The sequence below is a fragment of the Notolepis coatsorum genome (assembly GCF_963971535.1).
Source record: "Notolepis coatsorum genome assembly, chromosome: 6".
NCBI classification, from domain to species: domain Eukaryota; kingdom Metazoa; phylum Chordata; class Actinopteri; order Aulopiformes; family Paralepididae; genus Notolepis; species Notolepis coatsorum.
In genome coordinates this window covers 67773128-67795434 of record NC_140170.1, presented here as the reverse complement: position 1 = coordinate 67795434, position 22307 = coordinate 67773128, and the positions used below count along the sequence as shown (strand labels likewise).

The 22307-nt window shown below is 48.3% G+C and overlaps 1 protein-coding gene across 1 annotated transcript in view; it reads right to left on the bottom strand.

The window, feature by feature from the left end:
- The window catches only part of ttll3 (tubulin tyrosine ligase-like family, member 3), a gene marked incomplete at its 3' end in the record, with an annotated part of 55582 nt that overhangs the window by 9409 nt on the left and 23866 nt on the right, over positions 1-22307 (bottom strand). Inside the window, exons 8-9 of the mRNA XM_084315608.1 lie at positions 21003-21195; positions 19746-19894 (exon numbers count right to left, since the gene is read on the bottom strand). Coding sequence (XP_084171734.1) covers positions 19746-19894; positions 21003-21195 — 342 coding nt within the window. The remainder of the gene's footprint in view (positions 1-19745; positions 19895-21002; positions 21196-22307) is intronic.

The window sequence follows — 22307 nt, the reverse complement described above, 5'->3', positions numbered from 1 at the left end:
TAGTGGTAGTAAGTATCATATCTAACAATACAGTCAGGGAATTGTACCCCTCAGTTACAATTGGTCCTTCGAGCCGGAGGGTAATCAGTGTAATATTAATATAGTGTTATTAATATTAAAATGGCCTATGATGAACACTCCACGAAACGATCCTCCTAACCAACAACGCCCGCGGCGCAAACGACAGCTCCCTCAGTACCTAGAGGCTTACGCTGTCAGTCAACAACCTAGTCTTCTACCAACAGTAAACGCGGTAAAACTAGAAAGTAAAATTATGTCTAACCCTAACGACCAGGCTACCCCGACCATAGAGGCCCCTATGGGTTCTAACGTAACTGACCCAGCTCACGGTGGGGACCAGGGGGAACCAGACATGACTTTACACCCCGCCAATACCGAAGAAGTAGTCCCTGACGAGTCCCGGGAGGAAGACAACACTACCGAGAGAGAACTCGGCACGGAAGAAGATGAGGAGAGCACCGTGGAGATAGAGCTCCAAGACTCCGCACGGAGTACCCCAAGGGACGGCTCCCCTATACAACCGTCTTCTCCCAGCGAGGCAGAGAGGACACTACAGCAGGCATTCCTCGTCAGCCTGAAAGCCTCTACTGAACGCGATAGACTCCAGGGTGAACGCGATCGATTGCAGATACAGCAACGGAGCGAAGAAGAGCACATACGCCTGGAAATAAGACGCATTCAGATGGAAGAGAATATGGCAAGAGACCGGGCCGACGCCCAGCGCGCCGCCACCGGTGCCCAGAGAGAATCGGATCTCACCAAGCGCGAAGCCGAGTGCGACAGAGCACAAGCGCAACTAATAGAACAGCTGATCAGAAGGACAACACCCCCTCCCTCCACCAGAGGCTCCAGGAACTCGTCTAGACATCACTCCAGGGCGGCATCCCCTAGCCGAGTAAGCGACCCTGAACTTGACCAACAGACGAGGTTTATACCCCCCGCAGACCCCCTTCCCCAACCGGTCCAAGCGAGACCCAGCCACCGGGAAGGAGCAGCATACACTGCGGAGAGGCTAAATCAGAGACTACAAGCCCTGGATGACCTAACGGAAGACGAAGAGGAAGAGGAGGAGAACCACGCCCGACGACAGCACAGTACTCTACCGGACCAGGAGGTCCAGTACAGCCCAGGCTATACTCCCGCGGAGCTGCGCTACAGACCCCCGACGCTATTCACGGGTGAGCACGACGCACGACCCGCACCGAGGAACAGCACCTGGACCAGCGGGCCATGGTACACAGCCGGTACCAGCCCACGCCAAGGAGCAGGAGGAGACTCGCCTAGGAGGCCTCTCCCCCAACGCTCGCCGATGTATCAACAATCCGCGTCATACATTGGCACACCTATGGTACCAGACTTCACCCAGGAGAACCGGGCCCAGTATACGGAGCTCCGCATGTGTCTGGAGACAATGTTGGTGGATGTCATTGATGAACGTCATAAATACGCGATACTACTGAAGCATTTAAAGGTACCCCGCGCGCACAACATAGCGCTCGCCTACGCCACTTCCACGACCCCATACACCGCAGCGCTGGTAGCGTTGGACCAGAGATATGGACGTATATGGGATTACGTGATCCAGGAGATCAGGCACATCGACCGCCTACCCCCAGCAACAGACAATCGAGCACTGGACGACCTGTCCATCAGAGTGCAGTCCCTGGTAGGGATGCTGGGAGCGCAGAGGGAAAAGGGTACAGATACAGCACTCAAAACTCAAACCTCTCATGCCTCTCTACCACTCTCTACCACTCCTCTATTGTTCTTGACCGGGCCAGATTTCACACCTCCACTTCCTCCCACAGGCTGGGCAGATTTTCATCTTACATTTGTATTCGTCCCAAATGTCCCAGCCCCATCGGATTTCTTAGCTTTTTTCACTGTTTACTTATCATGCATTGCAACACTAATATATGGTCAGTACCCCAAGTCAGACTGCCCATATACAAATTATTTTGGGGGTCTGAGGGCAGTAGCCCCCGACCCCCTCCCTGGGGAAGCACTTAAGTTAACTACCCTCCCTTTGTTCCCCCAGCCAACACCCCCGGAAAATTAACACCTGAGTAGACTTAAGTGGCACACAAGCAGCAACAAGCAGCAGACAAGCAGCAGAATTGGTTTGATTTTTGAGCGCTGCGTCTGTAGGCATGAACTATACGCCAACTCAAATGTAGAGAGGATCTTGGAGAAGCTACCGCCCGCCCGACAGGAGCGCTTTAGGCGGCAGAGAGACCACCGAGACCCTAATGGCCCCGAACCGAACCTCCTCGATCTAGCCGACTTCCTGGCGAGAGAAGTCAGCAGCTTACGGCTAGATACATTCGGACGGAGCACCCCTGGCTCCAGAGAAGGAACCAGGAGACTAAATGATGGAAGAAGATCGGTGACTGTCATGCACCAATCGGAGTCAGTGCCAAGCAGTAGGAGCCACAGTACCCCCTCAAGAAAGGAGAAGTGGAAGATAGTGTGCCCCTACTGTGAGAAAGAACACTGGCTGTCACAATGTGACTCATTCCCCAAGATGAATGCGGAGGAAGCGAGTCAATGGATAAAGTCCAACAGACGCTATTTTCGCTGTGCGCGATCACACATGGCAGCCGAATGCCGCTTAAAGAAAAAGTGCAGTCGGTGCGATGGAGCCCATCTGGACATACTCCACGACAGTAACAGACGGCGGCCTCCACCCGCACCATCCAGCAGCAAAGCAAGCGTCATGTACATCGACCCCGCCAGCAGCAGCGGAGCCAGAGTGCTCCTAAAGGTAGTCCGTGTGACATTGAGCTACCAGAATAAAGTCATGGACACTTACGCCGTCCTTGATGACGGGTCAGAGAAGACCCTTCTGCTCGCGTCCGCTGCGGCCCAGCTAGGGCTGCGGGGGAGCGAAAACCAAATGACAATTCGGACAATAAGAAGAGATTTGAAAACGATAAAGGGCGAGAATGTCTCATTCTCTATCGCAGCAAGCGGCCAGCCCGAGCGACGGTACAGGATTACAGACGCTTTCACCAGCCAAGAAATAGGACTGTCGCGGTACACATACCCCGTAGCCAAGCTGATGGAGAAATATGTACATCTACGCAAGCTACCGATCCCACTCATAGACGGTGCTACCCCGACACTGTTGATAGGCTCCGACCATGCAGACCTCATTGTCCCGATAGACCGGGTTCATACCGGACCCAGAGGCTGTCCTGCAGCAGTCGAGACCCGCCTAGGATGGACTCTCCAAGGCCCACTCGCCAAATCTCTCAACCGAACCACAGCCACTAGCTGTCTCCACTCCCGAGTCACAGAGGGAGACACCGCACTCCTGCAGCATGTAGAGAGGCTATGGACCTTAGAACAAATGCCCTTTAAGAACGAAAAGAAAGACATTCGCTCTAAAGACGACATCTACGCCATTAACCTCCTCGAGACGGGAACAAAGAGAGTCCCAGTCAGCGGCGTGTTGAGATACGCCACGCCACTCCTGCGGCGGGAAGGGATGCCTACCTTTCACGCAAAGAAAGACGCCACAGAGCGGTACCTACTAAACACAGAGCGGCGCTTAGCCAAGGACCCCGCCCAAGAAAGTGTATACCGCGCTGAGATTGAGAAGCTCATCACAGCGGGACACGTCACAAAGATTGACATTAAAGAGGCCGACCAGACGACTGAATCGTGGTACGTGCCCCACCACAAGGTTCATCACAACGGCAAAGACCGCATCGTGTTTAACTGCAGCTACCAGATCGGATCCCAAAATCTGAATAAAGAGCTATTGCCCGGTCCTACACTCGGCCCCTCCCTACTGGGCGTACTACTCCGCTTCCGCCAGGACAAGGTGGCTATCAGCGGGGATATCAAAGGGATGTTCCTGCAGGTGAGATTAGTAGAGGAGGACAAGCACCTGTTGCGGTTCCTATGGAGAGAGAGGCCAGGAGATGAGCACCCAGCCATCTACCAATGGGAAGTCCTCCCTTTCGGAACTACATGCAGCCCATGCTGTGCTACATTTGCACTACAGAGACATGTCGCAGAGGACCCAGCAGCGGACGAAGAGGTCCGACACAGTGTGAAGAACAGCTTCTACGTAGATAACTGTCTACAAAGCGTTTCGACCCAGGAAGAAGCCGAGGCTCTCCTACTTAAACTCCGCGCCTCTCTGATCAAAGGCGGCTTTGATCTCAGGCAGTGGGCCAGCAGCGATCCGCACGTACTGCGCAGCCTCTCCTCCGCGGACAAGGCAGCGAGCAGCGAGACCTGGATGGCCACAATCCCAGGAGAAGCCCAAGAGATGACACTAGGACTAGTGTGGCGCTTCAAAACAGATTCGCTCCACTATAGACACAAACCCCTGACCACGGAGCAGGGAAGGTCGACGGCAATACCGACCACCAGACGGAGTGTGTACAGAACACTCGCCCGACAATATGACCCGTTAGGATGTATACTACCGTACACCACCAGGGCAAAGATGATTGTACGAGCATTGTGGGACAAGGACCAGGGCTGGGACAACCCCATTCCCGCACACCTTGCATCCACCTGGAGAGAGTGGGAGATGGAACTCCACTCACTCCCAGGCGTTAATATACGCCGAAGCTACTTCCCACCCACGGTGAGGCCAGAGACATGTAAAATGGATTTACACGTCTTCAGTGACGCCTCCGAGGTCGCCTACGGATCAGTAGCCTACTTGCGGGCCCAAGAAGAGGGGGGAGAGATCTACACAGCATTCATCCTCGCCCGCTCGAGAATAGCCCCACGCAAGCAACAGTCTATCCCACGTCTAGAGCTCTGCGCAGCCCTCGCAGGAGCGCATCTAGCCACGCTCATCCAACGTGAGCTCACCATTCCGGTGCATAGAACAATCCTGTGGTCAGATTCCACGACAGTACTCGCCTGGATCAAATCGGATTCATGCAAATACAAAGTCTTCGTGGGAGTCAGAGTCACTGAGATTCAAGAGTTAACCGGAGAGTTAACCGGAGAAGCAAACTGGCGCTATGTTGATACAAAACACAACCCAGCTGACGTCATCACCCGGGGAATGCCCCTAGATGACTTAACCCGTCATAACATCTACAGTGACGGACCAGCATTCCTCAAGCTCCCGGAAGGAGATTGGCCCACGCCCACCCCGAGGGAAGCAAGTGACGAGGAGGCTGAGAATAAGAAACCCATGTTCTGTGGATTGAGCACTGTTGTCTCCGCAGACCCCAACATAGACGATTGCATTACCATAGAGAGTGCGCAGCAACGGACATTCCTGCGGCACCACCCAGAGATTAAGTCCCCCGCTGATATGTCAGCAGCTGACTACGAGGAAGCAGAACTGCTTCTACTGCAACGAGCCCAGAGAGACTCGTTCCCCGATGAACTAGACTGTCTACAGGGAGGAAAGCCCGTCCCATCAGACAGCAGATTGATTCATCTGGCCCCCGAGAGTGACACACATACCCTCATCAGAGTGGGTGGTCGCCTGCGGAGAGCCCCCAATTTACCGGATGACATTAAGTACCCGATCGTATTGAACAGCCGACACAAGGTCACAGAGCTGATTATAAAGAAATACGACGAGGATGTACACCACGCAGGAGCAGAGAGAGTCTTCGCGGAAATCAGACGTCGTTACTGGATACTTCAAGGAAGAGAGGCGGTGCGACGCTTCCAGCGAACCTGTCTAGACTGCCGAAAGTGGCGCGCGCAGCCCAGCATACCACGGATGGCTGACCTACCTCCATGTCGCCTCCGACTCGGCGACAAGCCATTCCACTCAACAGGCATGGACTGTTTTGGCCCGCTGCACATAAAGAAAGGAAGAGGCACCGAGAAGCGGTGGGGTATTGTATTCAAATGCATGACCACCAGAGCGATACATATCGAGCTCCTTCCGACCATGAGCGCAGACTCATTCCTTATGGCCTTCCGAAGATTCACATCACGGAAAGGAAAACCGTCTACATTATTGTCCGATCACGGGACAAACTTCAAAGGCGGAGAAAGAGAGCTGAGGGAGAGCTTCCAAGCTATGGGCCCAGAACTTAAGACCCACCTCGCTCCAGCCCAGATTGACTTCCAATTCAACCCCCCAAACGCACCCCACTTCGGTGGAACTTGGGAACGAGAAGTACGTTCTATAAAGACAGCCCTGTACGCAGTACTGGGGGCCCAGACTGTGGCGGAAGAAGTCCTAATGACAGTCCTCACGGAGATTGAGGGAGTATTGAACTCAAAGCCCCTCGGTTACGTCTCCAGTGATGTAGCAGATGTCGACCCAGTCACCCCCAACACCCTCCTGATGGGGCGGCTAGATCCCGCGTTACCCCAGACAATGTACCGGCCTGAAGAAGCGAACGGCCGACGAATGTGGAGGTACAGCCAAGTATTAGCCGACAAGTTTTGGAGCAGTTTCCTACTGCACTACCTACCGTCTCTACAGACCCGCCAGAAGTGGGTAAAAGAGAGAGACAATTTGACGGAAGGAACAGTCGTCATGATTATTGACCAGTCACTACCCAGAGCTATGTGGCCGGCTGGCCGCGTAAGCAAAGTGATCACCGGTGCCGATGGCAAGGTCCGAGCAGCTGAAGTACTCGTCCAGGGGCGCATTTACACCCGTCCTGTGGCGAGGCTCATAGAACTGCCCCGACTCCCAGACACAATCGATGATGACCATGACTCTATGACTTTGTGAGTTGACTGACCCTTACAGCGAACCCTTGAGTGGTAGACAGTGCGGTTAATCTGTCTCTGCTTAACTAATTGGGTTGGGACCAATTAGGGGGCGGCTGTTCTGAAGGATCAGATTAAACCGAATATATATATTTATTTATATATATATATTTAATTGTATTTGTATATCCCCTGATATCCCTTGTATATTCCTTGTACAATATGCATTGAATATCCCTTCTAGTCTACTGAACATCCCATAATAGTCTCCATTCTACCATTGGACGAGACCTTGGTGCCAGGTCGCCATACCCCTCAGACCAGGTTCAATCGTACCGCTCAACATGTATGGACAAGTCCTAGTTCCGCGTAGGAATATGTCTACCGCACCACTAATGGTACTATTTGTTCATAGTGCGTATATATACTGCGCTATTAAAGTAGAGCTTTCTTTTAGTCCAATTCCTTACCCTCCAACAGAGTGACAGACGCAAAAGCCTCCCCGCGAACCACGTGTGGGCAGTAAGGCCAATTCGGCCCAGTATCGGCATTGAGACATCGTGTATATTAATATTTGAATAGTCATATTTGGCACTATATCGTCGAGTTGGACGTATTCTATTAAGCTAATAATAGTCTATTCATATGTAGTGCCTCGTGCGGTAAGAGTTCTATAGTAATCAGCACCCCCATCGTTTCGGGCATCAGCTGGACGCTTATCCAGGGTGGTTGACCCCACGTGAAGCTGCACCCGAGGAGCTCCAGGCCAAAGAGCGAGTGGACCTGTATATTGGATTATTCTACCGACGACGGCTAGCCTTCCCCGGCTTGGATTATGCTTTGAGTACTTTGATTATTCTATGGATAAAGGCCAACACTGCGGTGTGTTGGAAATACCCCCCCCGGAGAGGACGACAGGTGAGAAGACGCTCTACACGACGAGGTCGCCTCACGTCTCTCCATCGTGGACCGGAGGACGCCGGCCACAGAGAGTCCAACTGCTTTCATCTGTGGATCGAGGATCGCTGGGCACCGGGTCGCACGACTGTGGGCTCTCCCAGGATACCCTCGGCCAGACGGGATACAGCCAGACTCTACCCCCCCCCCTCCAGCTGTCCTACAAGCAGTCGGAACCTCCCCCTAGTGTATCCAGCTATATAATCATTCAAGTATCATTGCTATTGTTCCCTAAATATTCCAGGTTGTATATTTGCTTCCTGCGCAATCAGAGATTGGACATTCGATATTGATCTACCTACGAATACTCATTTGCCATAAAAGTGCATACTATTTCAAATCATAAATGTAATTAAGTGATCGTTGTACATACCTTTTGCTATGTATTATTATTAAACGCAGACTTTCGACTTGGTACATTTGTGTTGGATCCGTTTCATCAGGTGGGAGTGTTTATCATAATTATTTATACCTAGTACTGGGTGGCCAGAGTCTAAAGTACAAGAGGTAGTGGTAGTAAGTATCATATCTAACAATACAGTCAGGGAATTGTACCCCTCAGTTACATAGGCAATACAACATTTAAATCTGAATATATACTATGAGTAGGAGTAAAAGTAAACAGTATACACAAGGTACCCTGACTGGCATGATATACGTCATACGTGCAGGTTTTGGTGGTTAAGAGTCAGACACACTTTTAGTGAGTCAGACATTCCTCCGGGAGGAGAATGAGGAGCCAGGACCAGCAGACTAAAAGACAGGGTCATACACCAGGCTGTCAGGAAGCTGAACTCTCTCACAGCTCTCCCCCCGCTCTCACTCTGCCACCACAGAACCTGGACTAAGAACACCCCCCCACTGACACACACTTCACAAACTCACTGCCATTATTTTAGAGAGAGAGAGAGAGAGAGAGAGAGAGAGAGAGAGAGAGAGAGAGAGAGAGAGAGAGAGAGAGAGAGAGAGAGAGAAGAGAAAGAGAAAGAGAAAGAGAAAGAGAAAGAGAAAGAGAAAGAGAAAGAGAAAGAGAAAGAGAAAAAGAGAGAGATAGATAGATAGATAGATAGATAGATAGATAGATAGATAGATAGATAGATAGATAGATAGATAGATAGATAGATAGATAGATAGATAGATAGATAGATAGATAGATAGATAGATAGATAGATAGATAGATAGATAGATAGATAGATAGATAGATAGAGAGAGAGAGACGTTGCTATGGCTAACAGAAGTCTGAGAGGGTGGGCAGGGTGGAGAAGGTGGGCAGGGTGGTGTAAGAAATCAATGGTTTACATTTTTGGTTATAACAGTCGCATCCTCCTCGCGCTCCTCTCCGCTCCTCTCCTACCTGCTATCTGCTACTCTCTGTGCTTCGTGCCGCTTGTCGGATTCTACTCAAATCAACTCTATATGGATCTAATTAGCTGGTCACTTTCAGTAGTGGATCGCATATTTTCGTCAAGAAAGCAGGAGAAGGTTGACTCTCTCTGCCCACAAGGAACATTTCAATCTGGCGACCAAATCGACAGCTGGGGTGCGTGGCGTAGTGCATGCCTATTCCCCCTGGAAATTGAAGACGTGGAGGACATTTGGATTATCGCATTCATGCTACTCGGCTTTGGAGCACTTGCGTTATGTGGTTGGCTATGCTATAAGAAGATTTTGGATTGCTATAAGAAGATTTTGGATCCGTTTGCCACGCAAAGGACCTGCCTCAATGAACTGTCTAAGACACTTGCTGCGTTTCACGCAGAGGACCAACAGGGGTGCATTCAGTCATTTTGGACGGAGGTGTCAAAATTCACTCGGCTACTACTCAAAACTAAATAGACTTGAAATGGATGATGACGACGTGGCATTTTTCCCTTCTGGAAATGCCTGCCAGCCAAAACAAATTCCAGAGAGAAGAGAGAGGAATATATATATTTCAAGAGAACCTATCTGTTCACAGCTAACATGTACACATCATCGACATAAGTATAATACTAGGCATGCCTGTAGGGAAACGTTCACACTGCTACTACCAAAAACCAATGCAGCAAAGAAAACTGTGTTATATAGAGCCATGTCATATTGGAATAAACTGCCAGTACATCTTACTCGGATAACCAGTAAGATACGTTTTAAAAATAATTTGAAAAGAGCATTGAGAGAAAAAGAAATTAGTTTACATTAAAGAAAAACACATATACTGTAGTTTACACTGTAAAGATATGACTGTCTGAGAGTTTAATCCCTTTTATTGTATTTTCTGTGATCTGATACTCTGTTTGTGTACTGTAATACTATTTGGAATTATTTTAATATGTAGGAATATTGGAATATATTTTTAAATGTATGCTACTATAATGTTATGTATGTATGTACTGTTTTTGTGTGTGGACCCCAGGAAGACTAGTTGTTGCTGCGGTGATGACTAATGGGGATCCGTAATAAAGATAAAGATAAAGAGCGGACGAACCACAGAGCTGATAAGACTTCTCCAGCTGTCCCGGCTGCGTGAACACTTTAGGCAACTGTGACGTACATGGGTACGTGGGTTGGTCATTACCATTATTACTGTATTTATGACACCATCTGAACATCAGTTTCAAGTTTTCAAGTTTCTTTAATAGTTGTCATACAGAAGTACAGAATACTTTCATACAAAATGCTTCTTACTGTTACGCTCCAGAGACTGTGCTAGACAAGATAGTATCAAATAACATAGTATAGCATGTAATTTAGAAGAAGAAAATGAGGTCACAGTGTTCGGTATAGACATATGTACAATGTTCTGAGTTACCATATAATATACAATACTATGCAGTGTACTAATGTACAGTACTATATAGTGCAAAGCAGAAATGGGATGAGGTACAGTTTAGGTACAATTTACAGTAAGGTGTACGAGTTGTAGTGCAATCCTTCATCAATAAATATAAAGTGTGGGGAGTGGGTGCTACAGTGTGTTTGTTTAAAGTGGGTGTGTGCTATAAAGTGTGTGGAGTGGGTGCTACAGTGTGTCTGTTTAAAGTGAGTGTGTGCGTGTGGATGTGTGTGCTATGTGCGTTTGGTGGTTGTTGTTGTGTAGTGTTCATTGTTCGTTAAGCAGTCTGATGGCCTGGGGATAGAAGCTTCTTCTGAGTCTTTCTGTGCTCGCCTTGAGACTCCGGTATCGCTTGCCTGACCGCAGCAGTTCAAAGAGGCAGTTGTTCGGGTGACTGGAGTCTTTAATGATTCTCTTAGCCTTGCCCTTGCAACGCTTGTTGTAAATGTTCTGGAGGGTGGGGAGCCCCCCTCCAATTGTGCGTTCGGCTGAACGTGTCACTCTTTGTAGTCTGCTTCGGTCTTGTGCAGTGCTATTCCCAAACCAGGAGGTGATGTTGCCAGTCAAGATGCTCTCTATTGTACATGAGTAGAAGTTCTTAAGGATCTTCTGACTGACTTGGAACTTCCTTAGGCGCCTGAGGAAGTAGAGGCGTTGTCGTGCCTTCTTCACAACACTGTCAATGTGTGTGGTCCATGTCAAGTCCTCGGATATGTAGGCTCCGAGGTACTTAAAGCTGTTGACTCTCTCAACCGGTGCCCCGTCGATGCTGAGGGGGCTGTAGTCCTTGACCCCCGACCTCCTGAAGTCCACAATCATCTCCTTTGTTTTGCTGACGTTCAGGGAGAGGCTGTTTTCCTGGCACCATCCCGCCAGGACCTTGACCTCTTCCAGGTAGGCCCTCTCGTCGTTGGCAGAGATCAGGCCCACCACCACTGTGTCGTCAGCAAATTTGATGATTGTATTGCTACTCCGCTGAGCCACACAGTCGTGTGTGTACAGGGAGTAGAGGAGGGGACTCAGAACACAGCCCTGGGGGGCCCCTATGTTGAGGGTGATGGATGAGGAGGTGCAGTTGCCTGCTCTCACCACCTGGGGTCTGCCAGTCAGGAAGTCCAAGACCCACTGGCAGAGGTCATAGTTCAAGCCCAGGTCCCTGAGCTTGGCTATGAGTATGGAGGGGACTATGGTATTGAATGCCGAGCTGTAGTCGATGAATAGCATTCTCACATAGTTCCCCTGCCTCTTGTCCAGGTGTGATGCTGCTGTGTGCAGCACATGGGCTATGGCGTCCTCCGTGGACCTGTTGGGGCGGTATGCAAATTGCAGGGGGTCCATGTTGATGGGGAGGGAGGAGCAGATGTAGCCCTTTAATAGCTTCTCAAAGCACTTCATGGCTATGGAGGTGAGAGCTACAGGGCGGTAGTCGTTGAGGCAAGCAGGCTTGGATTTTTTGGGTACAGGGATAATAGTGGACTTCTTCAGGCAGGTGGGGATGACAGCCTGTTCTAAGGACAGGTTAAATATGTCAGTGAATACCGGGGCTAGTTGGTCGGCACAGACTTTTAGGACGCGGCCGGGGATGCCGTCCGGACCTGCTGCCTTCCTGATATTCACTTTTTTAAAGGTCCGCCTCACCTCATGCTCTGTTACCCTGAACACTGAGTCTCCATCAGCAGCAGACCCCCCCCCCCCCCATTGCCGTGGCTTGTGGGCTGGTGTTGTTATTACCAGCATCAAACCTCGCATAGAAGGTATTGAGGTCATTTGCTAAGGAGATGTCACTGTTCAGTTTGAGGGAGGCGCCTTTGTAGTCTGTCATCGTTTTGAGCCCCTGCCACATAGCTCTAGAGTCAGCTTGTTCAAACTGGAGTTCAATTTTATCCCTGTAGCGCCGTTTGGCCTCTGTCACTGTCCTCCTTACGTTGTATCGCGCCACCTTGTGGTCATTCATGTTGCCTGCCACTAGGCCGTCGTTGTATGCTTTGGTGCGCTCTCTCAGAGCTTCACGGACGGATTTGTCTACCCAGGGTTTTTGATTTGGGTAAACTCTCATTTTGGTAGTGGGGATTGTTTCTTCCACCAAAGTACAAACATAGTCCAGCACTGTCTCCGTGTAGACATTAATGTTATCTGTGTCGCGGAACACGTTCCAGTCTGTGCAGTCAAACGCAGCCTGGAGTGTCTCCTCTGACGTCAAATCCCATTTCTGCACCTCTCGCGAGACTACGGGAGTGCTTTTGATTCTCTGTTTGTACTTTGGTGAAAGGAAAATGGACGCGTGATCTGATTTACCAAAGCCACTATCAGAATGAGCCTTGTAGCCACCTTTAAATTGCGTGTAACAGTGATCTAGGGTGTTACCGCCTCTGGTGTTGCAAGTCACATGCTGATAGAAGTCAGGTAATACCTTTCTCAGATTGGCGCTATTGAAATCACCCAGCACTAAAATGGCGGCGTTAACGTTCGCCGCTTGTATTCTATTTACCTCGTTGTGGAGTCTGGAGAGCGCGACGTTGTTACTGGCTTGCGGTGGAATATACACTCCGATCAGGACGATCGCCGTTAACTCCCTCGGGAGGAAGAAAGGACGACACTTGATGGTTATATATTCCAGATCTGGGCAGCAGTGGTTGGATAATTCCTTCACGTTAGTTGGATCGCTCCAATTGTTGTTCAACATGAAGGCTATTCCACCTCCCCGCTGTTTACCGGATTCTGCTGTTCGATCCTTGCGGTGGATGAAGAAGTGTTCGGCCGGTTGGATAGCGTGGTCTGGGACGTCCGGCGTGAGCCACGTCTCGGTGAAGCAGAGAACGTTGCAGTCCCTAACGTCTCTTTGGTATTGAATCCTTGCTCGGATATCGTCCAGTTTATTGTCAATTGATTGTACATTGGCTAGCAATATACTGGGTAATGGCGTTCGGTGTCGTCTGGATCTCAGCCTGTTACGGATCCCAGCTCTCTTCCCACGCCGTCTGGTTCCTTTGTTCCTGGGGTCGGGCTCTGGTCCCATTTTCCTGAGAATCTCCACAGGCCATTGTTGCGGTTCGGAAAGCTTATCCAGTGAGTAATCCAATCGGTAAGTTTCCCGTAATCCGATGTCTATAAGTGACTGACGGTCATACACATTAAATGCACCTACTGTTGGTACAGACAAAACTCTTAAAACTATAAATATTAACAAAAGTAAGCACAGTCTCGACGGAGCGAACAGAAAGGCAGCCGGTCGGAGCAGCGCCATCTCACAGGTTAGTATATGTGTGTGTTGTGTTTTGTATGTGTGATGTTGTGTCATCTCCTAATCACTGTTTCTGTTCCACAGATGCCACTCATCTCCCTGATTGGATTGGTTGCGCCTGATTGGTGCACCTTCGGATAGGCAGTGGAGATGGGTGGTTAATAGAGTGGGAGGTGACACACATCGGGGCGCCTCATTCTGTCAATTGCCAGTGACCAGAGTGGAGTGGGGTTGCCATTGTTTTCCACTGTTGTGTGGGATTATTATTGTGCTTATTTACCTCTTTGGGTGGACCAAGTACTGTGTGTTCATATATATTGTTGGCCTATGTGCCACTTCTCTACCTGAGTGAGTATCCTCTTGTTGGCCTTTGCGCCTATTTTCCACTGAGTGTGGAGTGATACTTTGCTGCCCTTTTGCTATTGTTCCCTTTAAGTGGAACTGTATATATATATGTATTTGTAAACTGTATGCCATTGCCACTTTGTGTGGACTTGTACCTTTGGTACGTTTTGGCTGGGTGGTTCCCAGTACCAACCTCTGGCTGGTTGGTTAGTGTCGGTGGACGCTAATCTAGTTTGTTTATTTATTCTTACCTTGTTTGTTCTCCCCTTACCTTTTTCCCTTTGTGTGTGTTCTGGGTTTAAATCCCCTCTAAAATAAACATAATCTTCCCTTTGGGAAAAGCAGTGGGTTTCAAGTCCCGCTACAATAAATATTATTTACCATTTGAAAACGTCTTTGTTTATTACCTACCTGTCCGGGACTGTTTTGAAAGCATTTACTGAGAGAGGCTGTTTTTTGTTCATGTGCAGCCGGCTCCAGTTACTATTTTGTGTGGTCATCAGACCTTTGTACATGACATGGGGGCTCGCTAGTTTGCACAATTGTATAGTTCCTTGTTGTTATGTGACATGTGGACTTGTCGATTGGGGCGTGTCAGGTAGGTTGCGTTTTTTCATTTGGTAAGTTATATTATTATATATCCGTATTTCCGTGCTGCACACTTGACTGTTGTAAACCGTTGTAAGTTATGCTCTTAACCATTCTATTTTTTCCACATAGGTAAAGGGTGGATCACCTGCTTGGTTAGGGGGAGGGGGGCACGCGTTGTCTATTCCGGTGGAGCGCGCAATGAAATCGGTAAGCGACTGAAGATATGTGTAGTCCTCATTCCGCTAGGGAAGTAGTTTAGACGGGGTAGTTAGTGTTACCCAGGTGATCCTAGTTAGGTGGTTAGAACCGACATTTATTGTTTTCATGAATGTTAGATGTGGATATTAAATCGAATTGGTCAGGTTGTCATACTGCATAATGTGGCTGTTAAGTGTTGCACAGGGACATTATTGAGTACTATGGGTGAGTGGCTATTTTGTAGGGCTTATTGCAGGGTTTCCGTTAGAATTTTTTTTTGCAGGTCTGAGTGTCCGGTAGATTTCAATCTACCGGACAAATGGGATAAATTCCGGTCAGAGTTTATTGAGCTTAAAAACAATTGATAGGCCTATATAAAGAATGACATCATCAAGGCATTTATAATATTTTAACTTAAAACTAGGCTACTTTTGCATATACAGTCATTAATATATTCTAAATAAAATAAGTCCCTCGAGACTTCGTGCTGCTGCCAACTTGAGGTGTCGGTGGGCAGTCTGCCCGACATTAAACAGCAGTCTGTTATAATCACATTTTTATGAGCTAACGAATTCCGTTATATTGGACATTTGTATTAATTATATCAAGCGAAGAACTGAGAAATTTGGCAGAGAGAGACGGCAACATTATCGTGGGTTTGCGTGATGACTCCACCTCCCAACGACTTGGTGCTGGTCATAATGTCCTGTGAAAATAATTCCCTCTAAGCACAATTTGATTATTTGAATTGTATTAAAATAGACTAAAATTAAATAGCCTATGCGATGAACGAAACAATCATTACATTTGTTTCATCTTTGCTTCACCAAGCAGCCGGTCTAATAATGACACCGCTGTGTCAGCGCGAGCTGGCTGTTGTTAGATTTACGTGAAGCATGGAGCTGCAGACCGACAGAGCAGCGGTGTTTTTAGGTCCGGTCCGGTCTGGGCTCAGCAGCGCCGCCCACCCAACAGCTGAATTGCCAATGGCTGGATTGGAGTACTGCATTCTGTGGGGCTGCAGATGGATGCTTCTCACAAATCTAGGAGCAGCAAGCTCGCGCTGACACAGCGGTGTCATTATTAGACCGGCTGCTTGGTGAAGCAACGATGAAACAAAATGTAATGATTGTTTCGTTCATCGCATAGGCTATTTAATTTTAGTCTATTTTAATACAATTCAAATAATCTAATTGTGCTTAGAGGGAATTATTTTCACCGGACATTATGACCGGAGAGATTAAATATGTCGGACTTCAACAGATTTTGCCGGTCAAATACCGGTAATTACCGGCTAACGGAAACGCTGGCTTATTGAAGTCTGATTTGTTGTAGTATTGTGGGTAGTATTGTGTGTTGCTACGGCAGTATACTTTCTTTCATAACTGTATTCAGAGTGCAGAGTGCAGAGTGCAGAGTAAAGATTTTTCATGAGTAGAGCTATGGAGGTTTGTGATCAGGATGTTGGTGTGTCGGATCCTGAGAGTGTTGACTCTGCACTAGGTTCAGACCATAGTTCTACTGCTTCTTCTGGTAAATTGAGCGCACGCTTTAAGCTGCGTTTATTCCGTCTCCAGATGGAGGAGAGGGAAAGAGACAGAGAAGAGAGAAGGGAGGTGAGAGATAAGGAGGAGAGAGACAGGCTGGAGAGAAAGGAGGAGAGAGACAGGCTGGAGAGAAAGGAGGTGGCTGATAGGGAATTTCAATTGGCGATGAGGAAACTGGAGTTGGAGTGTGGTGACGCTAAACGTAGCACCATTTCCTCTCCAGTACTTTCCGACCCCCAGGCACCCTTTGATATTAGCCAGCATATGTCCTTGGTTCCTCTCTTTCATGAGTCTAGAGTGGAGGTGTTCTTTTCTGCGTTTGAACGCATCGTGCAGGCTCTGTGTTGGCCACTGGGCATGTGGGCAATTATGTTGCAATGCAGGCTCATGGGGAAGGCACAAGAAGCACATGCCGCGTTGTCATTTGATGACGGCTTAAACTATGAGTGTGTGAAAAGCGCTGTCTTGCGTGTGTACGAACTGGTACCAGAAGCATACAGGCAGCATTTTCGCAACCGCCGTAAGTCTCCTTCCCAAACCCATGTTGATTTCTCCCGGGAGGAGAGACTTAATTTTGATCGGTGGTGTTCTGCGTGTGAGGTAAAAGACTTTGCATCATTGAGTGAATTGGTACTTATGGAGCAGTTCAAAGCCTCCCTGCCAGACCGAACTGTGCTCTATTTACATGGGCAGGGGGTGTCAACACTCCGACAGGCTGCGATTTTGGCAGATGAGTTTGAATGGTCACACAAACGTGTTTCTGTACGTCCTAATGTATGTGGTGGAGGTGGCTCATTCACTCCTCGTGAGTCAGCATTCCAGCCACGCTCACCGCCGTCTAAGAGACCGGTGGTGTGTAATTATTGTAAAAAGATGGGCCATATGGTAAAAAGTTGTCATACGCTGAGGAAGCGACAGGAGAGAAAAGGGTCAGTCCAGGAACCAAAAGGAGTGGAGGTTGAAAACGCTCCATTGACTGACTTGTGTTGTGATGAATTGATTAATAATCACCCCAATGTTTTTTCTACTTGTGTTGTCACCAAGGCACAGGAGAGGAAGCGAACTCAAGCTTTGACGTTGGGTGACTCTGTCTGTGGCGAGGCTCTCGCTGAGGACAGGAGGGGGGCCATCTATTGGCGAGATGGAAAAGGTTGCTGTAAGTAGCGTTCAGGGGGAGCTGGTAATTCCCAAGTTTGCTGACGTACCATTGTCACTGAGACGTCACGCATTGATCACTACTCAGCACAATGATTCCTCCCTATCAAGCTGTTTTGCGGCAGTGGCCAGTGCTGCTGTTAGTAGGAACCCGGCCTTTGTGATAAAGGAGGGGGAATTAGTGTTCCGGCCATTACCAAAGTTCTAATTTGAGTGACACCATTTTGGATCCTGTCCATGTTATTTTTGTGACGCCATTTTGAAAGGAGATGGGCGCTGTGATGGTGCCAGGGAAATGTGCTGATTTTTGTTTCCCTGTTTGCTGTCCTGTTAATCGCGATGAGATGATTTTCTGTCCTTTATTTTTTTCCCAGGAAAAGTTTCCAGTTTGTTGTCTCCTGTTGACAGGTCGGTATCGGTGGAGCGGCCTGTCAAAGTGAAGTTTGTTGTCTCCTGTTGACCGGTCGGTATCGGTGGAGCGGCCTGTCAAAGTAGAGGTTGTTGTTGTTTCTGTTCTCCCTGGTATGTGGTACTAATCTGATGTTGGGTAATAAGTAATAATGTTCTGTTCCACAGATGCCACTCATCTCCCTGATTGGATTGGTTGCGCCTGATTGGTGCACCTTCGGACAGGCAGTGGAGATGGGTGGTTAATAGAATGGGAGGTGACACACATCGGGGCGCCTCATTCTGTCAATTGCCAGTGACCAGAGTGGAGTGGGGTTGCCATTGTTTTCCACTGTTGTGTGGGATTATTATTGTGCTTATTTACCTCTTTGGGTGGACCAAGTACTGTGTGTTCATATATATATATTGTTGGCCTATGTGCCACTTCTCTACCTGAGTGAGTATCCTCTTGTTGGCCTTTGCGCCTATTTTCCACTGAGTGTGGAGTGATACTTTGCTGCCCTTTTGCTATTGTTCCCTTTAAGTGGAACTGTATATATATATATGTATTTGTAAACTGTATGCCATTGCCACTTTGTGTGGACTTGTACCTTTGGTACGTTTTGGCTGGGTGGTTCCCAGTACCAACCTCTGGCTGGTTGGTTAGTGTCGGTGGACGCTAATCTAGTTTGTTTATTTATTCTTACCTTGTTTGTTCTCCCCTTACCTTTTTCCCTTTGTGTGTGTTCTGGGTTTAAATCCCCTCTAAAATAAACATCATTTTCCCTTTGGGAAAAGCAGTGGGTTTCAAGTCCCGCTACAATAAATATTATTTACCATTTGAAAACGTCTTTGTTTATTACCTACCTGCCCGGGACTGTTTTGAAAGCATTTACTGAGAGAGGCTGTTTTTTGTTCATGTGCAGCCGGCTCCAGTTACTATTTTGTACATGACAGCAACCAACATGCGCTCCCGCGTTTCTCTGATTGGCCGAGCGCGCGCATGCGCATGAGCCGCGACGCGCTCCTCAGAGGCAGGAATACTAAGCTCCCCCTTAAGCTCCAGGAGAGAGGAGAGAGGCTGAAAACCAGCAGTTCTTGCCCGACTGATGGGAGCCGAATCCTGGATCAGATTTTTCTGATGAATACCTCCAAAACATGGAGGTCCCGAACGCATGGAAGTATTGATTGCGCCGTAACGAATCATTAAAAAAATATACCGTTAACTGGAATATGTTGTGCCTTTACACATATGTTGGATTATGTAATTGGTTTGTCATGACAAACTAATAAAAAATTGCGATTTACCCGGTGGCTAAAACAACACACAGTGACTACATTCATCATTGTTTACAATGAACGCGATTTTTTATTAGTTTGTCATGACAAACCAATTACATAATCCAACATATGTGTAAAGGCACAACATATTCCAGTTAACGGTATATTTTTTTAATGATTCGTTACAGCGCAATCAATACTTCCATGCGTTCGGGACCTCCATGTTTTAGGGGTATTCATCAGAAAAATCGGATCCGGGATTCGGCTCCCATCAGTCGGGCAAGAACTGCGGGTTTTCAGCCTCTCTCCTCTCTCCTGGAGCTTAAGGGGGAGCCGCGCTCGGCCAATCAGAGAAACGCGGAAGGCGCTCGGCCAATCAGAGAAACGCGGAAGCGCATGTTGGTTGCCTAAAGTGTTCACGCGTCCCGGCTATCTTGGGAACACTCAGCCCGATGATGTCTCGCCTCGGACGAGGGTTGGGAGAGGGGGAAGGAAAACCCCAGAATGTAGTGCAGCCATGTTGCTGCTGAGAAAGAGGCCTCACCTCTTCCCCGTGACATGGCCCCTGGCTTTATGATCCAGATGTTGTGGAGTCCATCCGTGTCCAGCTGGGGGCATAACTCCTGTAGCCTGGTTAGCATGGTCTGGCAGCCCTTCACATAAACTCCACCACCTTTGATCAACACACCTCCACTATACACACAAAATAAATGTAAATAGCCTTTCATCCAAAGCGCTTTACAAGTTATGCCTCACATTCACCCATTCACACCAACGGCGGAGTGCCAACTTGCTCATCGGGAGCAGTTAGGGGTTAAGTGTCTTGCTCAAGGACACTTCGACACGCTGCCAGGAGGAATCGAACCAGGAACCTTCTGATTACCAGACGACCGCTCTACTTTCAGAGCCACTGTCACCTGCACGTGTTATTAGCTTGCCACTTGCATTTTGGCTTAATTTGTAAATTGTAACTAAAACTTTCTCTAATCTTCCTAGTATCTACTGCAGATAAAGTTTGAAATTAAAGGTGCACTAAGTAAGGCTTTCAATCATTTGGAATGAGGACAGTACATACTCAATGATGTGGGCTAGAATTGCGTGGAATAAGAACGTCATGTCCTGGTAGAGTCTACGCAGTCCTCACTATTACGTATACCAGCATGACTCAACCATTAAGATTCCACGTAATGTTGGCGGCTGAGTGGCGCAGTGGGCAAGACGCTCGCCTCTAACGCAGGAGACGCTGGGTTCGAGCCCAGCTCTCGGCGTTGCTACCGGCTTGGCCGGCCGTCATACTAACACAATTGGCAGTGTTAGAGGGTGGGAAAGCCGGTGGGTGGGGATCGGACGTTGTGGACAGCGACTCCTACAGGTTGGTTGTGTGACGCCGGTACGACGGAAACAGGAAGTATCGGGGGCAGCGTGAGCCTCCCATGCGTTACTCCTCGCCACTGAGAGTTCGAGCTGTTGCGGTGAAAAGATGCGACAGGCTGCCTCCTCGTGTACTGGAGGGGACACGTGATGCAAGGCTTCTATCCTCACTACAGCCGACCAGTGGGAGGCATAGTCTAGCAACGTTCAAGACAGGGGAGGGGAGAATTGGAAATACGAAATTGGGATGGGAGAAAAATAGAAAATAAGGAGAAAAAGTGGATAAAAAAAAAAATAATTCCACGTAATGTATGTGGAGTCTACATGGTCCTTAGTCCAAATGATCAAACATCTTTCTGAGTGCACCTTTCAAATATCCAGTATTCTAAAGCCATTCCGTCAAACTGCCGACCCCAAGCAGCACACTCACTGTACAACCAGGTAGTAGTCGCGCAAGAACTCCGCCCACTGCTGCTCTGTCAGGGAGGGGGGCGTTTCCATGGTGATGTCAATGTCACAGTGGTCTAGGCTGTTGAGGAACTCCTGGCATACATGTAAAGCTTTGTCGATAATTCCCGGGCCAATGCATCGATGTCCTGGGTGTTTCTGCCGTCTCTGTTGGCCTGTTGAGAAGAACATACCTTGCATTACATTCATGTGTGTCTCTCAGCTACCATATACTGTACATACATTATGTTTGCATATATACGTCTGTCAGTGCATGCTCAACAGATCAAGCAAACCTTAATTATACCTTTAAGCATCCTAACAAATACTCAACCAAAAAGAGAGCCAACGGATCTATGAGCTCCAGGGCTATGATGTTCTCTGGTCTTAATGACTCTGGATCTATGAGCTCCAGGGCTATGATGTTCTCTGGTCTTAATGACTCTGGATCTATGAGCTCCAGGGCTATGATGTTCTCTGGTCTTAATGACTCTGGATCTATAAGCCGCAGGCTATGATGTTCTCTGGTCTTAATGACTCTGGATCTATGAGCTCCAGGGCTATGATGTTCTCTGGTCTTAATGACTCTGGATCTATAAGCTCCAGGCTATGATGTTCTCTGGTCTTAATGACTCTGGATCTATAAGCTCCAGGCTATGATGTTCTCTGGTCTTAATGACTCTGGATCTATAAGCTCCAGGCTATGATGTTCTCTGGTCTTAATGACTCTGGATCTATAAGCTCCAGGCTATGATGTTCTCTGGTCTTAATGACTCTGGATCTATAAGCTCCAGGCTATGATGTTCTCTGGTCTTAATGACTCTGGATCTATAAGCCGCAGGCTGCCTCATTGCTTTTACCAAACGGTTTGTGCGTTTTGCGAATCTGATTGGCCACTGACATTTCTGGTCCGTCTCTGGTCATGTGACATGTGCGCCCAATCGTGTGACGGCAAGTTCTTTGGACGGTTAAGCTTAGGCGCTCTTTCAAAGTGGGTTAAGGTTAGAGTTTGTCTTAGAGCATGGCGATAGAACGCCAGCCCCGATTCCAAACTCTAACCTTAACCAACTGCGAAAGAGTCGCCTAAGCTTAACCAGTAATAAACTAGGCGTTAGGTCGTTTGCAGGCTGTTTGACGCGGAAATGGGCTAAGACACTGCTCGTCATGCGATTGGGCGCACATGTCACATGACCAGAAACGTGCGTGGCCAATCAGAGCGCAAAACGGGAACGCGGAAAACACGAACCGTTTAGTAAAAGCATAGACGCCTCCAGGCTAGACAGACTTA